Genomic DNA, 18979 nt, shown 5'->3' with positions numbered 1-18979 from the left:
TCAGGCTGAGTTTTGAAAAGTTATTGAGCATTTGGAATATATTTGGTATTATATCTTATTTTATTATTAATCAAATAATAAATAATATTTAATGTTTTAATACGAGTAAGTTTTATGTAATTTTTTTTAAAAATAGATAAATTTAGAGTTTACATGAAAAACTATTATTTTAATAATAAACTTAATTTTTTAAAAATAAATGTATAAAACTTACACACATTATAATTCTACTTTGCCATTGAAATTTTTCAGATTAAAATTTTGAGTTTTAAGATTAAATATTAAAATAATTATTATTTTAGAATTTAAAAAAATTAAAAAAAAATTGAATTATTTATTATATTTTATATAAAAATTTAAAAAAATCCTAATGATCAGATGAAAATTTTATGTTTGAGATAAGAAATTTTATAGCCAAACAGTACCTATATTTTTAGCATTTAAAGTTATTCTGTTTATATACTGGATGACATACCTTTTCGAGTTACTTGCATGGCAATTTTTGATTCGTTAAAAAATTTAACTTTAAAACCCTTTTTAACTAATCAAATTACGTGAAGTCAATAGTTTGCAAATAGAACTTTTATCATTAACTAGTAATTGTAGATGCATTAGGTAGACTCAAATTATTAAAGAAACTACTTAAAAGCTTGCTTAATTCGTGATACTTAACAAATTATTGGTATAGAAACTTTCGACATCAATTAATATAAATAAAACATATTCTTAAATGAATAAGATTTCAAGCTATACATCTTAATTTTTAAGAGTTGGTTTAAGTATACAAAATCAAATTATCTTATTTCATCTCATATAATTATTATAATTTTTTAAATTTTTATATAAATTATAATAAATAATTTAAAATTTTAAAATTAAAAAACAAAATTAATTTTAAAAAAATTATATGATAAAAAATAGTTTATTTTACTTGTAACGAAATATTACATCTTACTTTAAATGTGTAACACTACCCTAATCTAATATACTCTCTCAAACTACAACAGAAAAAAGGGCAAAAGAAAAAAAAAAAAAAAGAAGCAGGACTCCCAACCTAGTTTAGATCCAACCAGCGGCGCCATCTGTTACTTGGTTTTGAAGCCTTCTCGATCTCTCCCAACCCCTCTCTTTAAAGGCTCTCTCTCTCTCATCCCATTTTATTGCTACAAGCAAATCCAAACCCACCCATTCATCTTCTTTGCACCCTCTCTCTCTCTCTGCCCCATCCCGTCTCAGCTCCCAGACCAACAGCTTCTTGTTTCTCTCATGCGAATATCCTTCCAATCATAGAGGCCTTTGGTTCTGATAAAATTGATGTACGAAGAGAAGGAGAGAAAAACTACTTCCAACGGTACTATGAAAGGTGAATATATAGAAGCTAAGACTGAAACTACTCCCAGCAGCATGTTCTCAAAGCTTCACCACCAACAACAATATCCACACCCACAACAACAGCAACAGCAGCATAACTTCCCATTTTCTCATCCCTTCCAACACGTCTCCGCCGCCACCCCGCGCGAATGCCAGCAACAGACCTCCGAAGACGACGACAGCCGTAGCAGCGGCCCTATCACCGCCACTCCCCAAGATCAAGCTCAAGCCCACAAGTCGCAAACCTCCTCCAAACCGAATACCGGCGACGGAGCCAGCATCGAAGTGGTCAGGCGGCCAAGGGGCCGGCCGCCCGGCTCCAAAAATAAGCCCAAACCCCCGGTCTTCATTGCCCGGCAGCCTGAACCTGTCATGACTCCCTACATTCTCGAGGTCCCCGGTGGAAGCGATGTCGTTGAAGCCATATCCCGCTTCTGTCGACGGAAGAACATGGGGCTCTGTGTCCTCACCGGATCCGGAACCGTCGCCAATGTCACCTTACGTCAACCCTCAACTACTCCCGGAGCAACCGTCACTTTCCATGGTCGCTTCGACATCCTCTCGATCTCCGCTACGTTCCTTCCCTGTATGATGTCGTTCCCCGTCCCTAACGGCTTCACAATCTCGCTGGCTGGTCCGCAGGGCCAGGTCGTTGGTGGATTGGTCGCCGGAGCCCTCGTTTCAGCTGGGGTCGTCTACGTCATCGCAGCGTCGTTCAACAACCCTTCGTATAACCGGCTTCCGGTCGATGACGATGCTGGAAATTCGGTGTCAGGAGGGGCCGGTGACGGGCACTCGCCGGGAGTTTCGGGTGGCGGAGAAAGTGGGCACGCGCCGGAGGAATCGTGTGGGGTTTCCATGTACAGCTGTCACTTGCCCTCTGAGGTCATTTGGGCTCCCAGTGCTAGTAGACAACCACCGCCTCAGCCACCACCTTACTAATAAGTTTACCATATTTATTTGGTGCTATATTTCTTTTGTTAATCTGGGTACGTTCTCTCGATCTTAGGGTTTGTCGCGTTTTCTTTTGTTCTTTCGGTTTGTCCCCGTTGGTTAACTTCCATTTAATCCTGATGTTAATGTTATTGTAGTGCGTAGTTAGTTTGCTGAGAATGGAAGACCAGGAAATGGGTTCAAATTTTCATCTCTGATATCAAAATAAACGCATAAACTCGTCTTTTCATTCTTTAATGGTGGAAGACAGTCATGGGTCAATCATCTCTCTCTCTCTCTCAAACTATTTCCTCGGGCATATACACATCTCTCCAGTATTTTTATCTCAGTTTTTGGTATTTATAAGCTTCTGGAATTCGCTTGGCCGATTCTTCCAGATTAGCCGTCTTCATCATTAAAAATTTTTAAATAATAATAATATTAAAAAATAATATTTATTTAATTTTTAATTTTTATTTAAAATTATTTCATTTAATCTCACTCATAAACTGCACTTTAATACGTGTGTGGCCTCTGTCACTGCGGGGTCTGATCTTTAATGTGTGGGGCTTCTGTTTCTGCGGGGTCTTGATGGGGGAGGTGATTGCGTTGGAGTTTGAGACAGATCCCTCTGAGCATAATCTGCCACGCGGTGCTGGTCGCTGCTACAACAGCTGCGCCACTGCATTAAAAGATGACACGGATGGGATTGATTTATCCTTACGTATACAGAGCTTCTCTTGATTTGGAAATAGTGAATGGCAGAAGAAAACGGGGACTAGGGTTGTGTGCGTCCCAGTACCCCTTTTCAGTGCAGTAGCCACTGAGAGAGAGAGAGAGAGAGAGATCTGTTTTAATTGCTTCTGCTTTATATCCCAAGCAGCTCTCTTCTTGATAGCTGAGGACGCAACTTTATTTCTCCATCCTGCTTTCTATCGGATATAGTTTGGGCTTGTACTTTGGTTTGTCTCTTTCTCAACCCCCTCCCCTTTCTCTCTCTCTCTCTCTCCCCCCCCCCCCCCCCCCCCCCCCCCCGCCCCGGGCAAGACTTGCTGAAAGCTAAAGTTGGAGTTGTCTCCACCAGCCAGCCAGCTTCACAATTTTTACTTTTTTTCTTTAAATTGTTGAGCTGTTGCACGCTACGAAGACAGTAGTTCTATAAGTGCTTAGATACTTGGAAACCTATAAGAAAGGGAAAAAAAAAAGGTATATGAATCTTAGTTTGTTTAATTGTGTCAAAACTGCTATCACCATAAGTTGGGGGAGATAATACCATAATCTGGGGAGGAAAAAAAAGGAAGAAGATAAAGTTCACCAAAACGTATAAAATACGCCATGGATAGATAGTCAGTCACCTCAGGACCCCATCTTTGCATGCCCGACAAGATTTTTCTCAACTTGGCGGCTGCCTCTTTCTTTGACATTGCCTTTTTAGCCTGGATTTTATTTAAAATTCCTTCGTCCACTTTGTGACGTGATTTTCGGATAGATTTTATTTTATTTTAATTGGAAAGTTCAATATACTTTAATCAAAATTATCTTATTTATTAAAGTTTCGTTCTCAATTAATTAATTACTTAATTATATAGACATGTGCATGCAACCCTAAAGTCTTGTTTCTCTATGCTTTTTACTATTCTAGCGTTGAAGATTAGAGAGAAAATTATGAAACCTAATCCTTCACGGGTTAAATAGGTCATATCGTTTTGTGTGCTTGCATGGTTATATGAAAATGTTTTTAGTTCTACATTCTCCACAACTGTAGAAGTACTCAATTCGAGTATGCAACATCTGCTGCAGACATCAATATATATATGTATAGATATTCGAGAGCATACATGTCATTGTTTATTCATGATTTAATTCTAAACATCTTCCCCTTCTAGTGCCTCTATCTACCCAATAAATTATTTAACAAACTGCTTATCTTTTTACAAATAAAGGGTGCGTCCTTGTCCTTGTGACTCGTAATTTGAATGCATGTATATGAACTCCTATCGGTTGACTCAAGTGGAAAATCTTGGATTTATGGGTATGTTTCAAAGTTTGGTTTGGTAAATAAAAATTTTCATCTCAAACTCAAAATTTTCATTTCATCATTACAACTTTTTCAAATTTTTATACAAAATATAATAAATAATTTAATTTTTTCAAATTTTAAAATAATAATAATATTAAAATATAATATTTTAATATTTCATCTTAAACTTAAAATTTTTATCTCACTTATCAAGTAGAATTAAGGTTAAAATTTTCTTGGATGCAAACAATGAGGTATCGGATAGGTTGAATTATTTTTTTAAATTATTTGATATGTACTTGTAGAAACTTCTTTATTGAGAAGAAGATTTAAATATTATAAATTAAATTATATTAGTGTTAAATTTTTTAAATAGAATTACTCTAAAATAAACACAGCTTTTCAATTTAAGGGGTAAAATTTATTATACTCAAAATTTTGAAAGATGTTATTACAACTTAAAATGATAACTGCGATCTGTAATCATCATTACAACTTGTAATCATCACGTTGTTTTTCTTGAATATATACGTGTATTATTAATAGCATGCCCTGCATGGACGGATGGCCGAGAAATCACAATATTATTTGAGGACAGGCCCACAATTAGTTTGTGTGTAAAAATATATATATATATATAGGCTTATAGTTTATCTTCCCAAAAGAATAAATGAGAATTTATATATTAATAGTCGGAATTGGCTTAATATTGGGAGTTTCTGTAATGTTTACTAAGTAAACGCCATAATATGTATTTTTAATGAGGAAATATATATTAATATATGTTGGGAGGCTGCATATATATATATATATATATTTAGAAGATAAATGTTGTGGTAAATATAACCAATGACGTTTCCAGAACTTCATCCATATATTAGTAAGGGCTTTGCTACACGCAGTCGGGAAACGCAGTCGGCGTGCAGTCGGCTGTACGGAATGAATAAAAAAAAATTATAAAAAAATTATTTTATATTCAGGGGGACCTGCATGAATTATAAAAAGCTATAAAAATAATTTTTTTTTTCATGTAGGTCCTGTATTAATTTTTTTTTTACAGCCGACTGCACGCCGACTGCGTTTCCCGACTGCACAAATCATTTCTCTATTAGTAATGGCTATTAATAAGGAGTAGCAGTACTTTAATTTCTATGCATGAAAAGACGTGTTAATCATGGATTTGTTGACACAAAAGTACAGAGTCTGACCTATACTGACATAACTCATATATTTAATCCACCACACCCCCCACAACAAATGGTGGAAGAGATTAGTGCCATTAAGGTTTCCTGAAATGGGCAATTCTAAAATTAATTTCAAAGGTATTTGAGTTTTAAGCACATAAGCTGCCAACCATATTGATAATGTTTTAGGCTAAATAATCATATCACATTACTGATTAGACACAAAAAAGTAGGGGTTAATAAAATAAGATGAACTGGTGAACTGTACCGAGTTTGGTCTGGATATTATTTTTATTTTTATTTTAAATTAGTTTATATCCAGTTTATATATATTTTAATTTTTTATATTATATATAATTTTGATATATAATTATATAATAAATTACTAATTAATATAATATTAAACTTTAAAATCCTATATAAATCATTATTTATTATAAATATAGTATACGTTATTAATACTGTATTAGTATATATTATAATATATTACAATATATATTATAAAATAGATAAAAAAAAAAAATAGATTGAAACAAACCAAAATTGGTAAAATTGAAAATATTGATTTAAGAGTGTAATTGATGCGGTATCGATTCTTTAAATCTCAAAATCAGTATATACCAATTCGATTATAAAATATATCTAAAATAGAATCCGTTACACCCCTAAAAAAAAAAAAAAAAAGGGACAGTCTTGCATATTAAAATGAAATTATCATCTGAGCAGAGTTGATCAGACATCCAATAATAACTTGATCTAAGTGGAAACATATCATGCTTGCAGAAGTGCCTCAAACACGGATGCTGAAATCAAAGATTTAAAAAAAAAAAAAAGAGAAAACATGAAAACATCCTTTGCCTTTTAGCCGAAAAATTTTGTACCACTGATGAGTTGTAATAAAGGATTTAATTTCTAGAGATTTGGGTTAACCCTACTGGTCACCACTTGTTTGCTGCTTTGTTCAACATCGCCCAGACAGTATATATGACTTTTTTCATGCTTATAGTTAGTTAATATATGGATGGGAAACCTACTTATATATGCATGCTTCTTCCGAGTTAATGCATTGAGTAGTGAAAAAGCAACCATGTTTCTTCTAGAACTTGGAATCTTAGATACGAAGAAGGCACGAATTCTTCTAGTATGAATTATTTGCAAATGAAACTTGTATTGCAAATTAATGTGTCGGTTTTTTTGAACTTGGAGGCGTGAAGTGCAAAACCCTGAAAAGTTCGACGTTGCAATCAGAGAGAGTCAGAAACCAAAAGGCAGCTGGATTCAACTTTTGATTGTTTATAGCTTTAAATACCATCGTCTGTAAGCACTAGGACGGGGGACCCTCCCTAAGGCCTAATGTCCCATATATATATATATATGACACGCATGCATCGGCTGTGTATGATGAGATCAATAATGGCGGGCTGATGCTGAATGGGTCGTAAGAAATTGTATGCGGCTGTGAACTTTTGAACCCCATTAACAGAGGGGGGGTTTCTTCCCATTGGACTGACTTTTCTGGTATCGACGTTGTTTTCCACCATATCCAGGAGTAACGCTAGCCCACCGCTGTTTTCATTGAAAGCTTTTTTGTTTTGGTCAATCCGAGAGAAAACTAGGCATCCCTTGACTCTATATATCTTATCCACAATTATGAGGGGATCCAAACTATGGATCAATGAAAACCACAACTGGTAGTGGTTACTATAAGGTCCTATATATCGAGAGTATTTCTTCTTATTTTATTTTATTGTTTTAATTTTTTTTTAAATTTTATACAAAATATAATACATAATTTAATTTTTTCAAAATTTAAAATAATATATATATTTTTTATTTAAAATCATTTCATCTTATCTCACTATCTAAATTACATTTAAATTAAAAAAAATTTTTGGGACCGAATAATAACACATACATAAAAATGAAGGGACCCGATGACATACTGGCAGAAACTAGTTTTTTCAATTATTTTAATTTTAATTTTTATTATTCTACATAAATATATTATTTATCATTTTTTTTATAAAAAATAATTGCTCTTTCGTCATTCTCCCACGTGACATCAAATTATTGATGTATAACTAGATGATAGCATACCCTAAAATATACAAACTCATGTTAAAAAATAATAATAAAAAATGGAATATATAAAGGGGGGGAGTGGGGTCAAGTCAGGTCCATCACGAAAGATAGTTACGTCTACGTCGCCAATTGTCCTAGTTCGTTTTGATGTGATCAAAGTACAAACGCTCTATCCGGCGGTGACGTAGTACGGGCCCTTCCAAACGTCAATAATTTTATTTATTTATTTATTTATTTTTTTAATTTTCTCAACCCTTATCCGGACACCATGACAATTGGAAGAGATCAAGTGGAGCTTCCCAAAATGGGTATGGGATAGTTGTCCTGCGCGTGGCCCCCATTTTGAGTAATGGGTGGACCAGTCCTCCTTCCCCCTCCCACGTGGTCGTGTCCTCATTTGCTTCCGTCTTGTTTCACTATTCCTTCCATACATCTCTGTCAATCTTATTGGACGACCGCTTGCTTGCTTATCCAGGGGACAAAAGCATCTTCAATTTTTACCAGTGAAAAGATGGAGCCAGGAGGTTAATAGTATGGAGAAGAATGATATTCTTACCTCCCTTCTACAATCTTTTTTACTATTTTATTTATTTATTTAATTTTTTAAAAAAATTTATTTTTCTTAATAGTTAAGAAAGTAACTATTAATCAAATTATATATTTTTAAAAATTCTTAACTATTAAGGAAAATAAAGATTTAAAAAAAATTTAATGATTAAAAATGTTAAAAAATACTTCATAATAAAAAAAAAAATTTCAAATCCACAAAAACAAATAAATAAGTAATAATGAGATAATAAGGATATGATTTATGAAATAGTGCCGACAAAAGTATCAAAACCCAACCCTAGGTTATGGATAATGGATGTACGTGAGTATAGGCTTGTGAATAAAGCTGCAACTTAGATCAAATCTACAGAAACCATGCTCAAGCAAAACACCAGACGGATGCTATTTATTATGCTTCATCGACTTTTCAAATTGATCAAAACATTTAAATAAATACACCCATTTAAATGAAAAAATATAGTTATAAATATAATTATATAGTAATCTGTACATTAATATAATGTAATTAGTTAAAAAATAAATTTTATTAAAAACAATGTTAATTTAAATTTTAAATATAAATAAATCAACATTAATACACAGATTAATACACGACTATATTTATATATAGTAAAACTCTATTTAAATATGATATGATAATGGCTATTGAGACTCAAAGAGAGCCAGCCAATAGGTTTTGATCCAAGCCCAGTGTTGGATCGAGCTAGCTACAAATTGAGCAGGTGATCAACCCCATCACCGTGATTTTTCCATTTTATCTATATTCTCGGATGGGTTTTTATTCTTATTATTTTCTCCCCACCAAGCCACTAAGTTCAATGGCTAGACGAGGCCAGGCCACCGAGTGACGAGAATATATAGCATGCAGACCCTCTTAACTGTTATTTATCATTCATTAACCATATATATTATTACCAAATGTTTAATCTCTTCTTTCCCTCGTTGATTTTTTAAAAGATACGCCAGAGTTTACATCGTGGATGGGGTTAGATCCTAATCTCTTTGAGTCAGTTTCCCTACAACTACTACTAGTCACTAACTTTCTACAACGTCGGGTTGTGTCAGAATGCAAAAACGGAACACTTCCCTCAGCTTGAGACCAACTTGTTCCGGTGAAACCCAAAGCATCTGGCTTCGAATAAGAAATGGGTGAATGCCTTGAGGGAGAGGGAGCGGAAGAGGATGATGAAGTATTCGAATCAGGGCTCCTCGATGGACTGTTCCAACCCTGTCCCGATTCACCAAATATAAAGTCAGATAATTCATCGGTACTGGTGGAATCACGGGTACTATCGGTGCTGCAGGAGCCTTCATCAGAGTTACTGAGAAGGGAAGAACTATCACTCGATGAGTCATCTTCTGGTATCCTTTGCAGCTGGAGAGATCTGGTGTTAAAAGATTCAAAGCTGGCAGAACTGTCTGGAGGAATTGAAACCCGAAAATTTTGGGCAGCACTTGATTTGGATATGGTATTCTTTCCGCTGATCCAGGAAGGGATGGCTTTATTTCTGGGGTCCCAAGATATTATTTTGTTTCTTATCAAGCGTGGAGCCCTTGGTGAGCACCTATACGGCAGTTAAATTAGTCATTGGTCAATTCAATAAGACAAAATAATCTTAAATTTAAATAAGAGAAGAAGAATTCAGTTCCTGAAATCTATTACCTGGCATATAGAAGCATGTATGCCCCTTTTGTCAAGACCGCTTCAAGTTCCACGGGCATTACCTACACAGTCAACATGATTGTTACAAAATTCAGGAATTTTTCACAAAATAAAATTCAATGTATATGTAGCATACAATATTGATAAAACAGAAGGTTAGAATATTATATATGTCAATCTTGCACTTTTTTACCCAGATCTAGAACATCAAACAGATCCTTCATGAATCAGCAATCAGACACTCAAACATATGCAACGATTTTTTCAAATAATTACAGATAAGAGAAACTGTAAAGGTGCCCTAACTATCAGTGAACCCAATTATTAAAATTCCCCAGGAAACCTTCCTATTTTGCTTCTGGAATCTATTTCTTTGTTCAAGATCCCTCTAATGCGAAAAACAAAAACAAGATACCCTCTAATGCTGCAACATGTACGAAACTTGCTAGAGAAATGAAGGTTAATGGAATTTGAGAACTTACAGTGCTGTCATCAATCTTGAACCACTTGTTTTGGACATTCTTAACATAGCACACATAATGACCAGAAAAGGATGCATTCATGACGTCTAAATGGACCACCACTCCATAAAGCCTATATATAGGTGACTTATCACTTGTCCCACTAATAAAGGGTGCCAAGTCCAGTATCTCCGGAAATTGAATTGGTTTATTGAGCTTCCCAAATTTACCTGACTGTAAAAGCATCATTATTTAATAAAACAATATGAATTTGCAACGCCATGGGCAAAATGCCATCAATGATGAAAGTGCCCTGAGAATTACCTGGAATCGTTTCAATGCTATTGTAAGGATATTTGGAGCTTCTGTTATTGTCAGTTTCTTTTTGGCCCTCTCATAAGATTTGCATCTGATTAAAACAAAGATAGTAGATAACTACTAAGTTTTCTTTTATAGGTAAACGATTATAATATATTAATACGAATAGGCATATAGCCCAAGTATACAGGGTGTATACAAGAGATAACACCTATTTAGGAAGAAAGATAACTACTAAAAGTGACAATCACTTATACAGCCATTATTTCCAAAGAAAATAGAGAATTTTGTAAAGGAGTACTAATTATGCCAAAGGATAGATCATTGAGCCATCGTCCAAGGGCAGGTAAGAAATAATACTGCTTCAAATAAGCTACTACGATAGGCTAAAAATTGTGCAATTTTATAATTGGGAAATAAATTTCATAGACCGGCACACCTGCACCCCTTCCAACTACCTTTTCCCACAATAAAAATTATATGGAAAAAATGGGTAGAATATTTTAATATATTAAAAGCAATAAAACAAAACTTCATAGTCCTCTAGAAGCAAAGGTATAAGCATAGCCTATGATAGGGATTTCCCAACCCAACTACATAGAACCTGATCCCTGGAATGCACATAATCATCCAGGAATAATCATTAATCAATGACAGTATGAGATTTACGTCCACTTCTATATAGATGTTTTACAAGTGGTTGAACAGATCTATTTTGGATGGACAGCTACAGAGGTATTAGTTATGACTCTACGGATTGACCTTGTGGTAATGAAGTTGTACTATCATCAGGAAAATTTATTTCATAGCAAACAGCTGAGATGGCACAATTTAATAGAAGGTTGACACTAAATTACTTAAAAGGGTAGAACCTGAATTCTAAGCACACTTTAACTGAACTAGGTTTCGCAAAAATTCTTAGCCATGAGATCAAGAAATGGAATACAATAAGTTAATATCTAATGTCCACTGAAGTGCAAAAGCCATGAGGTTAACAAATAAAATGATTTAAATGTGTTTCAGAATAAGAATGATCTGAAAATCATAAAGCAAAAATAAGATAGCCAGAGAATCATAAAACTGTAATGCAAACCAACCTGCTACATCGATACTTGTTTTCACCGTCCAAAATCTCAGTATCTGTAAATTGATGAAGGGCCTCTTCCAAGGTTTCTATATCCCCTTCAATCCCCACGGTAAGATCCATCATCCTTTCCTGACGCTCAGACTTGCCCTGGCACTTGGTGCATTTTATCTACAGGCAACAGTATCACATTTATCCACATTACTGATACTTCGGAGGAAAAAGCTTATCACAGCATGCCAGTAAGATCGGATTTCGAACACTTCTAAATATTCTACCTGCAAGATGGATAAAGTGCAATGGTTGGACATATATCATCATAAAGACCACAAATACCTTTGAACGGAGGTAACCGCCAAATGTGAGGCTTATTAGAGTGGTTTCTTCTTCCAAGGGGCCTGATGCATCTAGCCCAGCTTCCTTAAGGCAAACAGATTGCATTGTATCGATAGCACACCTGTTATTTAAAATCTTCAGTTAACTTTAAAAGTGATCCATTAAAAACGTGGCAAAGGCATAAAATCATTTACTTTGGCCAGAAATTTAAAAGCACACCTCAAAAACTCATGGGCGTCCTCTTCCCTCCCATTACCAAGCGGATTGCCAATATTTTGAAGTTTTCCAAGTATCCCAATAGGAGAGAGTGGAGAATTCCCCTCCCTTGCTTTCAATATTAAACTTTCAAACTCACAGGTGAAACACCCTTCTTTCTTTACGCCTGACATAGAAAATAAGAGATGAATAATAAATAGATTTGGATCCAATACAAATGTCGAGTTTGATATTTACACAAATAATCACCACTTGATGAATTTATAAGGGAGCCTATCACCATAAACATACATGCTTTCAAATGAAGCCCTTGAAGAAAATAAGCAGTCAAAGGAGGTGTGAATGCCAAGCACTGGAGCACAGCATTAGCATAACAGCTGCAAGGGGAAAATGGGTTATCGCAGTATGAGAGCATTCCTTTAGAAAGAGGATAACAACACAAAGAAAAGGCAGAAAAGAAAACAAAATCTGCAAAATTTAGTCCATCTTGACATACAGAAATGGAGAAAGAAGCTATTACCTCTTCTACACATAACATTAGGATCTCACAACACAAGATGGAGCTATCTTATGCATAGACAGAACATATTTACCAAGTCAAAAGTAAACCATCTAGCAAGTTGAGACTCAGTCGACAGCTTACTAACAAGACAGACACTAGGCGATAGACGTTTTCTGACGCTAGCAAATGGTAGGGTATCTGTGTGCATGCAAAAATATTTGTGCATAGAGCCAGAGCAAATTTCGAGTACAAGCTTCCCATAAACAACAACCACTTACATTACCTGTTCCCACAATTTATAAGACCAGAAGGACGAAATTCTATTGTATTCCAATTATAGAGCTCGATAAACAATTTGTATGGAAAAATCCCCTACAAAAAACAAAACACAAAGTCAACAAAATAAAAAATAAAAAAAATTCTAATGCATTCAAAAATTAAAATTTATTGATACAAAGAACACAACAATTGAAGTAAAACCTTGTCCGTGTATCTTGAAGAAACCTCACATCCATCACCTACTGCACAGTGTTTTGATAATTTAGATCCTCTGAACTGGTCAGCAACCTCCTGTACAGATGTTTTCAAGCCACTCCTAGCATTCGGAGAACAACTCCTAACATGAGAGGATATAGCAGCACCAGGCTGAACACCATCAACCTTTCCTGATTTATCCACAGGAACTGAATGTCCCTGAGCACTAGAGGCTACACGAGCATCAAAAGCACTGGATGATAAACATCTGCCTCCTCTGGACTTCAAAAGATGTGAAGTACTTTCAGGGTTATTCATGTCATGCTTCGACCTTTCAGAGCGCAAGGATGGCAAGTTAATGACATTTGAAGCATCTGAACTTATTGAATCTCGAAGAGCGTTTGAAGATAGATGAACATATGAACAGGAAGAGGACATAGATTCGACTTTAATGCACTTCATCGAATGTGAATCACAGCTAGTATCATTATCTGTATGACTAGACCCTTCATTCAGGGATGCAGAGTTTTTGTTTGGAACATCAGCACAAATATTTTCTGACAATGCTGCCCCATGAACAGACTTAGTGATATGCGAAGCACAGGGAAAAGCATCATCTGATACAATGCCTTTTACCTTAGCATCTTGTGCATGTAAATGTGCTGTTTCAGACAAGCTGAATGAAAAACTTAAGGCAGACCCAGAGTCGGATAATTTGTTGTCACCGACTCCATGAGAATTTGACAAAACATAATTATCAGAGGTATCAATTTTGGACCCAATGGAGTCGTGAGTTGTCCCCCTTAAACCAGATGACACCGTACGGGGTTCAGCAACTGAATCCTTGAGCATGCAACTACTTCCCAAACCCGAAGAACTAGTTGATGCACAACCACTTTCTCCATCTCTACGATTGAGTTTGGTCTGATTTAATTTATTAGCTTTGGTAAGTCTATCTACAGAATAGACTAAACTAGCAAACTTTGGCGACAATGCCTGGCTTTGATTTATGTGCTTAACACTAGAAATGGTCTCATGAATGTCGAGGGGATTATTAACAGACAGATGTACATCTGATCCCTGGGACTCATTTGAGTCTGTGCTCTCACCCTCGGAAACATCATCAGATACTTCGCCACTGGTAGTGGAAGTAGAAAATCCAGAAAATGACATACTTGATGTTTCAGAATCAGAACTAGTTCCTTTACTATCTTGCAGGAACTCAGATTTCTTATCATCAATCTTCTCACATGGAGAATCAGGAGACAAGCCAGGACTGGAATAAACAGGTTCCCCAGGAAATCTTTCGCTTGGATTCGCGCAAAACCTACCTTCAGTCTCAAAACTGCCACCACTACTTTTATGGTCATCTTGAACTGTCACCATGCTTCCCACATCAATAATCCCCTGAGTGGTACCAGGAGGATAACATCCCTCCTTGTGACCTTGTCTCCAGTGGATTATCTGGCATTTACCGGAGCTACAAAATTCAAATGACAATTCAAATTCTTATGTCACTAACTTGAAGTATACCAGTTTAACATATTTCGAGTGCATAAACAGAAAATGGCAAGCAATTAAAACTTTACTTAACCAAAACAAGGTGGTCTAAACCTTTTTTTATAACTAGGTCAATACATGATACATGGTAGGGGAAACAATAGTTCTCTACGATGTTGTTGCAAAGAACACATAGTGCAATTAGAATGTACTGGGTGTTCTTTTCTCCACTAGCATGATACCATCTATTTCCCAAAAGGTGCCAACCTTCAATTTATATAAAAGGATATACTCATTGGAGTTCAAGATACCAAACTTTTCCAATCACAAAGAATACATTCCATACGCTGTCAAAATTTTGAAACCGGCAGCCATAATATTCAGCAGTGATTGAAATGAGCACGAGTTGCTGTGTCACAGCCTCATGGAGCTCATAGAAGATCACCTCCCTGTTCTTCCTAGCATGTGCCATTCATAGTCATAATGCGGGTTCGTTGGCCAGTACGCAATTCCATATGATAACCAACAATTGCTCTTAAAGTTTAAAAACATACAGTAACATGATAATGTGTGAAATAATTATACCAATTCTGAAAAATTATCCCTAAACTGAACAACTATACCGATTCTGAAACCAAACTACCATACCAGTCAAAAAGATCATCAAAAAGAAATAAACTCGTACCAGTATCGGACGGCCTTGCATCGGGCACAACGGGTAGTGGTAGGGGAATAACACACGGCGCACTGATGATAACTCGGCGAAATCGGAACCTCACATGCGGCAACGGCACCTATACAGTACCCGGCCAACGCCTCGAGCTCAGCTCTTTTGGCCTCTTCGGCGGCCAGTACTAACAACCGCTTGATCTCCTCTTTTCTCGCCACGGAGAGCAGCCATTTTTGCCGAATTACAAACCCGATCACCGGGGCAAGCACGCACGCAACAAGCACCAGGCTCGGGAGCCCTAAAAAAAACCCGGTATCACGCATTTACCCCGCACCTAACACGCATCCAGAAAAACCAAATCAAAGAAACGCCAAAACCGCCACCGCACATATAGATTCGCCGGTCACGGCTGTGTTGTGGCCTACTGCGCCGGAGGTTAAGCATGCAGGATATCAACCGATCGGAGCAGAAAGACGGTGGGGATTTCGAAAACTAAAAAGTATAGGCGAGAGAATGCCAGTGGCAAATTCTTGGACAAGCAAATTTCAGACAAGGGGGAGTGAGAGTAAGGGTGAGGAGAAACAGCCGTAACCCGTTGATTAGGAAATCGGACAAGGGAAAAAGATCGAGAATCTAGGATACCCCTCGCCTGCAAAATAAACTAAACTAATTATTTTTTTCTCAACAAATAAACTGAACTAATTATTTAACAATATTATTAGTTTTTATTTTTTTAAAACACTTCACTCTTGGATACCGTTTAGATCAAAAGTTTGACGAGGTAAATTAAGTATAAGTTAAAATTTAAATGATTTCTTATATTTTATATAAAAATTAAAAAAAATATTATAATAAAATAATTATAAAACAATCTAATTAAAAGCATAATTATGTATTAACATGTATATCAATCTAATATGATTGATTAAAAAATAGATTTTATTAAAAATAATATTAATTTATATTTTAAATATAAAAAAATTAATATTAATACGCAGATTAATATACGACTTTATTTATATATAATAAAACTCAACCATTATTACTGAAAGAAAAATTTTATTTATAAGTCTCATACACCACATATCACTATTTTTATTATTTTTTTAATTTTTTCCTCTTATCAAATGTGTGGTATATGAATAATTAGTAAAAGAATTCAATAAAATTTTTAAAAAAATTTAAAAAATAAAAAATTATGTGGTGTGTGAGACATACAAATAGAAAAGCTATGCAAGAAAATGATTCTTTTAATTTTAAGAAAAATTCTAAATATAAGTTCATAGACCACATATTATTATTTTTTTTATTTTTTTTTATTTTTTTCTTTTATCAAATATTTAGTATATAAATAATAAATAAAAAAATTAATTTAATTTAAAAAAATATAAAATATAAAATATATAGTATATGAGACTTATAAATAATAATCCTTTAATTTTAATTTAATGATAGGGAAAAAGTGATATCTATTGTTTTCGTGCACTGTAGTTTGGGGGGTGTGAATTCTTCGGTCATCAAATATTCGGTCCAACTTGACGACGGACCCGGTTCAAACCGGGACCTAACCGTCTCCATGGATTGATTTCATTCCTCCCCTGATGTGATGTGATTGATAATTTGTGGGGTCGGTGGGACGTCTTAATTTTATGTTATAAATTTTATGCAAATTGTATATTTGTTTATTGTTTTTTAAAATGAGTGTTTGCAAACTTTAAAATAATATTTATTTAATTAGAATAGTTCACTTGCCGATTTCATTTCCTTTTTTGCCTTAAAAAAAAAAAACACCTTTTGGGTTAAAACGTATAAAATAAAAATAAAATAGAATATCTTTTTACATAAAGAGATGCTTGAAAATATAAGTTTATAGTGGTGGGTAATGATGTTGTTGGAGAAATTTATGTGTAAAAAGAAAATGAGTAGGATTGGACTAAAAGCATCATTAGCTAATGAAAGCAAGAGGAGGTTTTAATTTCTCCATCAGCTTTGCTACATACAGTCGCCACACACAATCGACGTGTAGTCGGCTGTACAGAATAAATAAAAAAAAATTATAAAAAAATATTTTTATATTCAAGGGGACCTACATGAATTATAAAAAATTATAAAAATAATTTTTTTTTTCATGTAGGTCCCGTATTAATTTTTTTTTACAGTCGACTACACGCCGACTACATCTCCCGACTGCAAAAGTATTTCTCTTTCTCCATCTGCATCATGGTGTGAGTGTCAAGGTCGGTGGCTGCATACTTTTCTCTGCATTTTGTCAATTCTCGTGCAGTAAGATGTTTGATTTTAATTTACATAGCCGTTTGCGTGTGCGACCTTCGTCACCACTTTCGACCACAATGCTCGTTTGTTTTTCTTTAGTCTTTACCATTCGTTGACTTCTTTCCCCCTTATTTGCGTCCAAAATCACAAAGACGCCGAGGTTGAATTTCAGAAATCTTATTTTAACATTTTAATTACAATATCTATGATTTAGCGTGATGGATAATTTAATTGAATTTTACTTAATACAATCAAAGTTATCAATTAATTTGCATATCAATACTGATTCTTTCATATTTAAATTTTAAATTAATATTATTTTTAATAAAATCTACTTTTTAACTAATAATATTATATCAATTCTGCTACATGTACCTGCCGTGGGGTACCTTTTGGGGAATCGCTTGACAAGTTGTCAGCCGATATCAGAAAAAAAAAAAAAAAAAAGGAAAAAGAAAGAGAGACCAAAATCAATTTCAGAAAGAAATACCCATCCTGGAAGAATGAGCCGTTGTGCTATCGAACCCCAACTAATGTCCTGATATTTTTCTTACCAGCCAGGGAGGATCCTATCCACAACTTATTAGTTGAAGGAATCGAGTCCCACAAAGCAATTTCACGCAACAACGTGCACTATCTCAGAGATCAGAGAGAGATTTTTTTTTTTTTTTTCCCCGTTTCATTCTTGTCCTCTGGTTGGTTTCTGAGAAAATGAATGGTTTCTTTGTTCTGACTTTTTTTTCTTTTTTTGGTGAAATAAGCGATTACAACTTATTGGTTTGCCACAACATTTGCTATCCTGCGGTACTACTTTTTCATTCTTTTTTTTTTTTGTCACAAAAAATGGCTGCAACTCCAACATGTTGCCGAACCTTTGAAATCTCACTAAAAACCCAAGCTCTGAGCTTTAAATCCAATTCAAAAATCACAAAAAATTTGAGAAAAAAATGAGAGAGAGAGGGGGAGCAGACACATGAGACCACGTAGTGCTCTTTAGGGCATGAGAAGGAGATGAAAAGTACATGTGTTCGTCTTCATGGGTGCTCGGAGAAGATGAGAAGAAGATGAGATAAAGTAAAAAGCGAGCCCCAGCGTGTATTTTATGTAACAAAATCCAGTGTAAAACCAAGGCCGAAAGACCAAATTCATACTCGTTTTTTCTCCAAGGAAATCAAAAGCGATTGCTGGGTAAGTCCATCAAAATATTGAAGCTGCTATGGAATCGTGGAAATAGAGATCATGAGATAGATGAGGAAAATATTAGAAGAAGATGAAGCCGATTTTAGAAAAGAGAAGAAGGAGATGAAATGGACGTTCAATC

General features: G+C 35.0%; 2 protein-coding genes across 2 annotated transcripts; one reads left to right on the top strand and one right to left on the bottom strand.

The window, feature by feature from the left end:
* The first annotated feature begins 1072 nt into the window (after positions 1–1072).
* Positions 1073–2586, top strand: LOC122319432 (AT-hook motif nuclear-localized protein 17-like). Its single transcript, XM_043137496.1, has one exon. The coding sequence runs from the start codon at positions 1315–1317 to the stop codon at positions 2311–2313; it is 999 nt and encodes a 332-aa protein (XP_042993430.1). The 5' UTR covers positions 1073–1314; the 3' UTR covers positions 2314–2586.
* Positions 2587–9018: 6432 nt separating this feature from the next.
* LOC122318662 (ubiquitin carboxyl-terminal hydrolase 16-like) lies at positions 9019–16052 on the bottom strand. The gene is made up of 11 exons (XM_043136223.1): positions 15400–16052; positions 13221–14694; positions 13024–13112; positions 12530–12615; positions 12242–12404; positions 12023–12143; positions 11700–11857; positions 10609–10693; positions 10306–10518; positions 9824–9885; positions 9019–9725 (listed from the first exon to the last, which is right to left on the bottom strand). The coding sequence occupies exons 1-11, from the start codon at positions 15705–15707 to the stop codon at positions 9083–9085; spliced, it is 3402 nt and encodes a 1133-aa protein (XP_042992157.1). The 5' UTR covers positions 15708–16052; the 3' UTR covers positions 9019–9082.
* Between the last annotated feature and the right edge of the window lie 2927 nt (positions 16053–18979).

The sequence above is a fragment of the Carya illinoinensis genome, chromosome 8 (genome assembly GCF_018687715.1).
Source record: "Carya illinoinensis cultivar Pawnee chromosome 8, C.illinoinensisPawnee_v1, whole genome shotgun sequence".
Taxonomy (NCBI): Eukaryota; Viridiplantae; Streptophyta; class Magnoliopsida; order Fagales; family Juglandaceae; genus Carya; species Carya illinoinensis.
The sequence above is the reverse complement of the archived record's forward strand: the minus strand, read 5'-3'. Positions and strand labels throughout refer to the sequence as shown.

Coding starts and splice junctions, on each gene's coding strand:
- LOC122319432 (XM_043137496.1), top strand. CDS start 1,315: ATGTACGAAGAGAAGGAGAGAAAAACTACTTCCAACGGTACTATGAAA.
- LOC122318662 (XM_043136223.1), bottom strand. CDS start 15,707: ATGCGTGATACCGGGTTTTTTTTAGGGCTCCCGAGCCTGGTGCTTGTT. Junction 13,113..13,220: donor CTTCAAGATACACGGACAAG/GTTTTACTTCAA, acceptor TGTTTTTTGTAG/GGGATTTTTCCATACAAATT. Junction 11,858..12,022: donor GCGGTTACCTCCGTTCAAAG/GTATTTGTGGTC, acceptor TGTTGCCTGTAG/ATAAAATGCACCAAGTGCCA.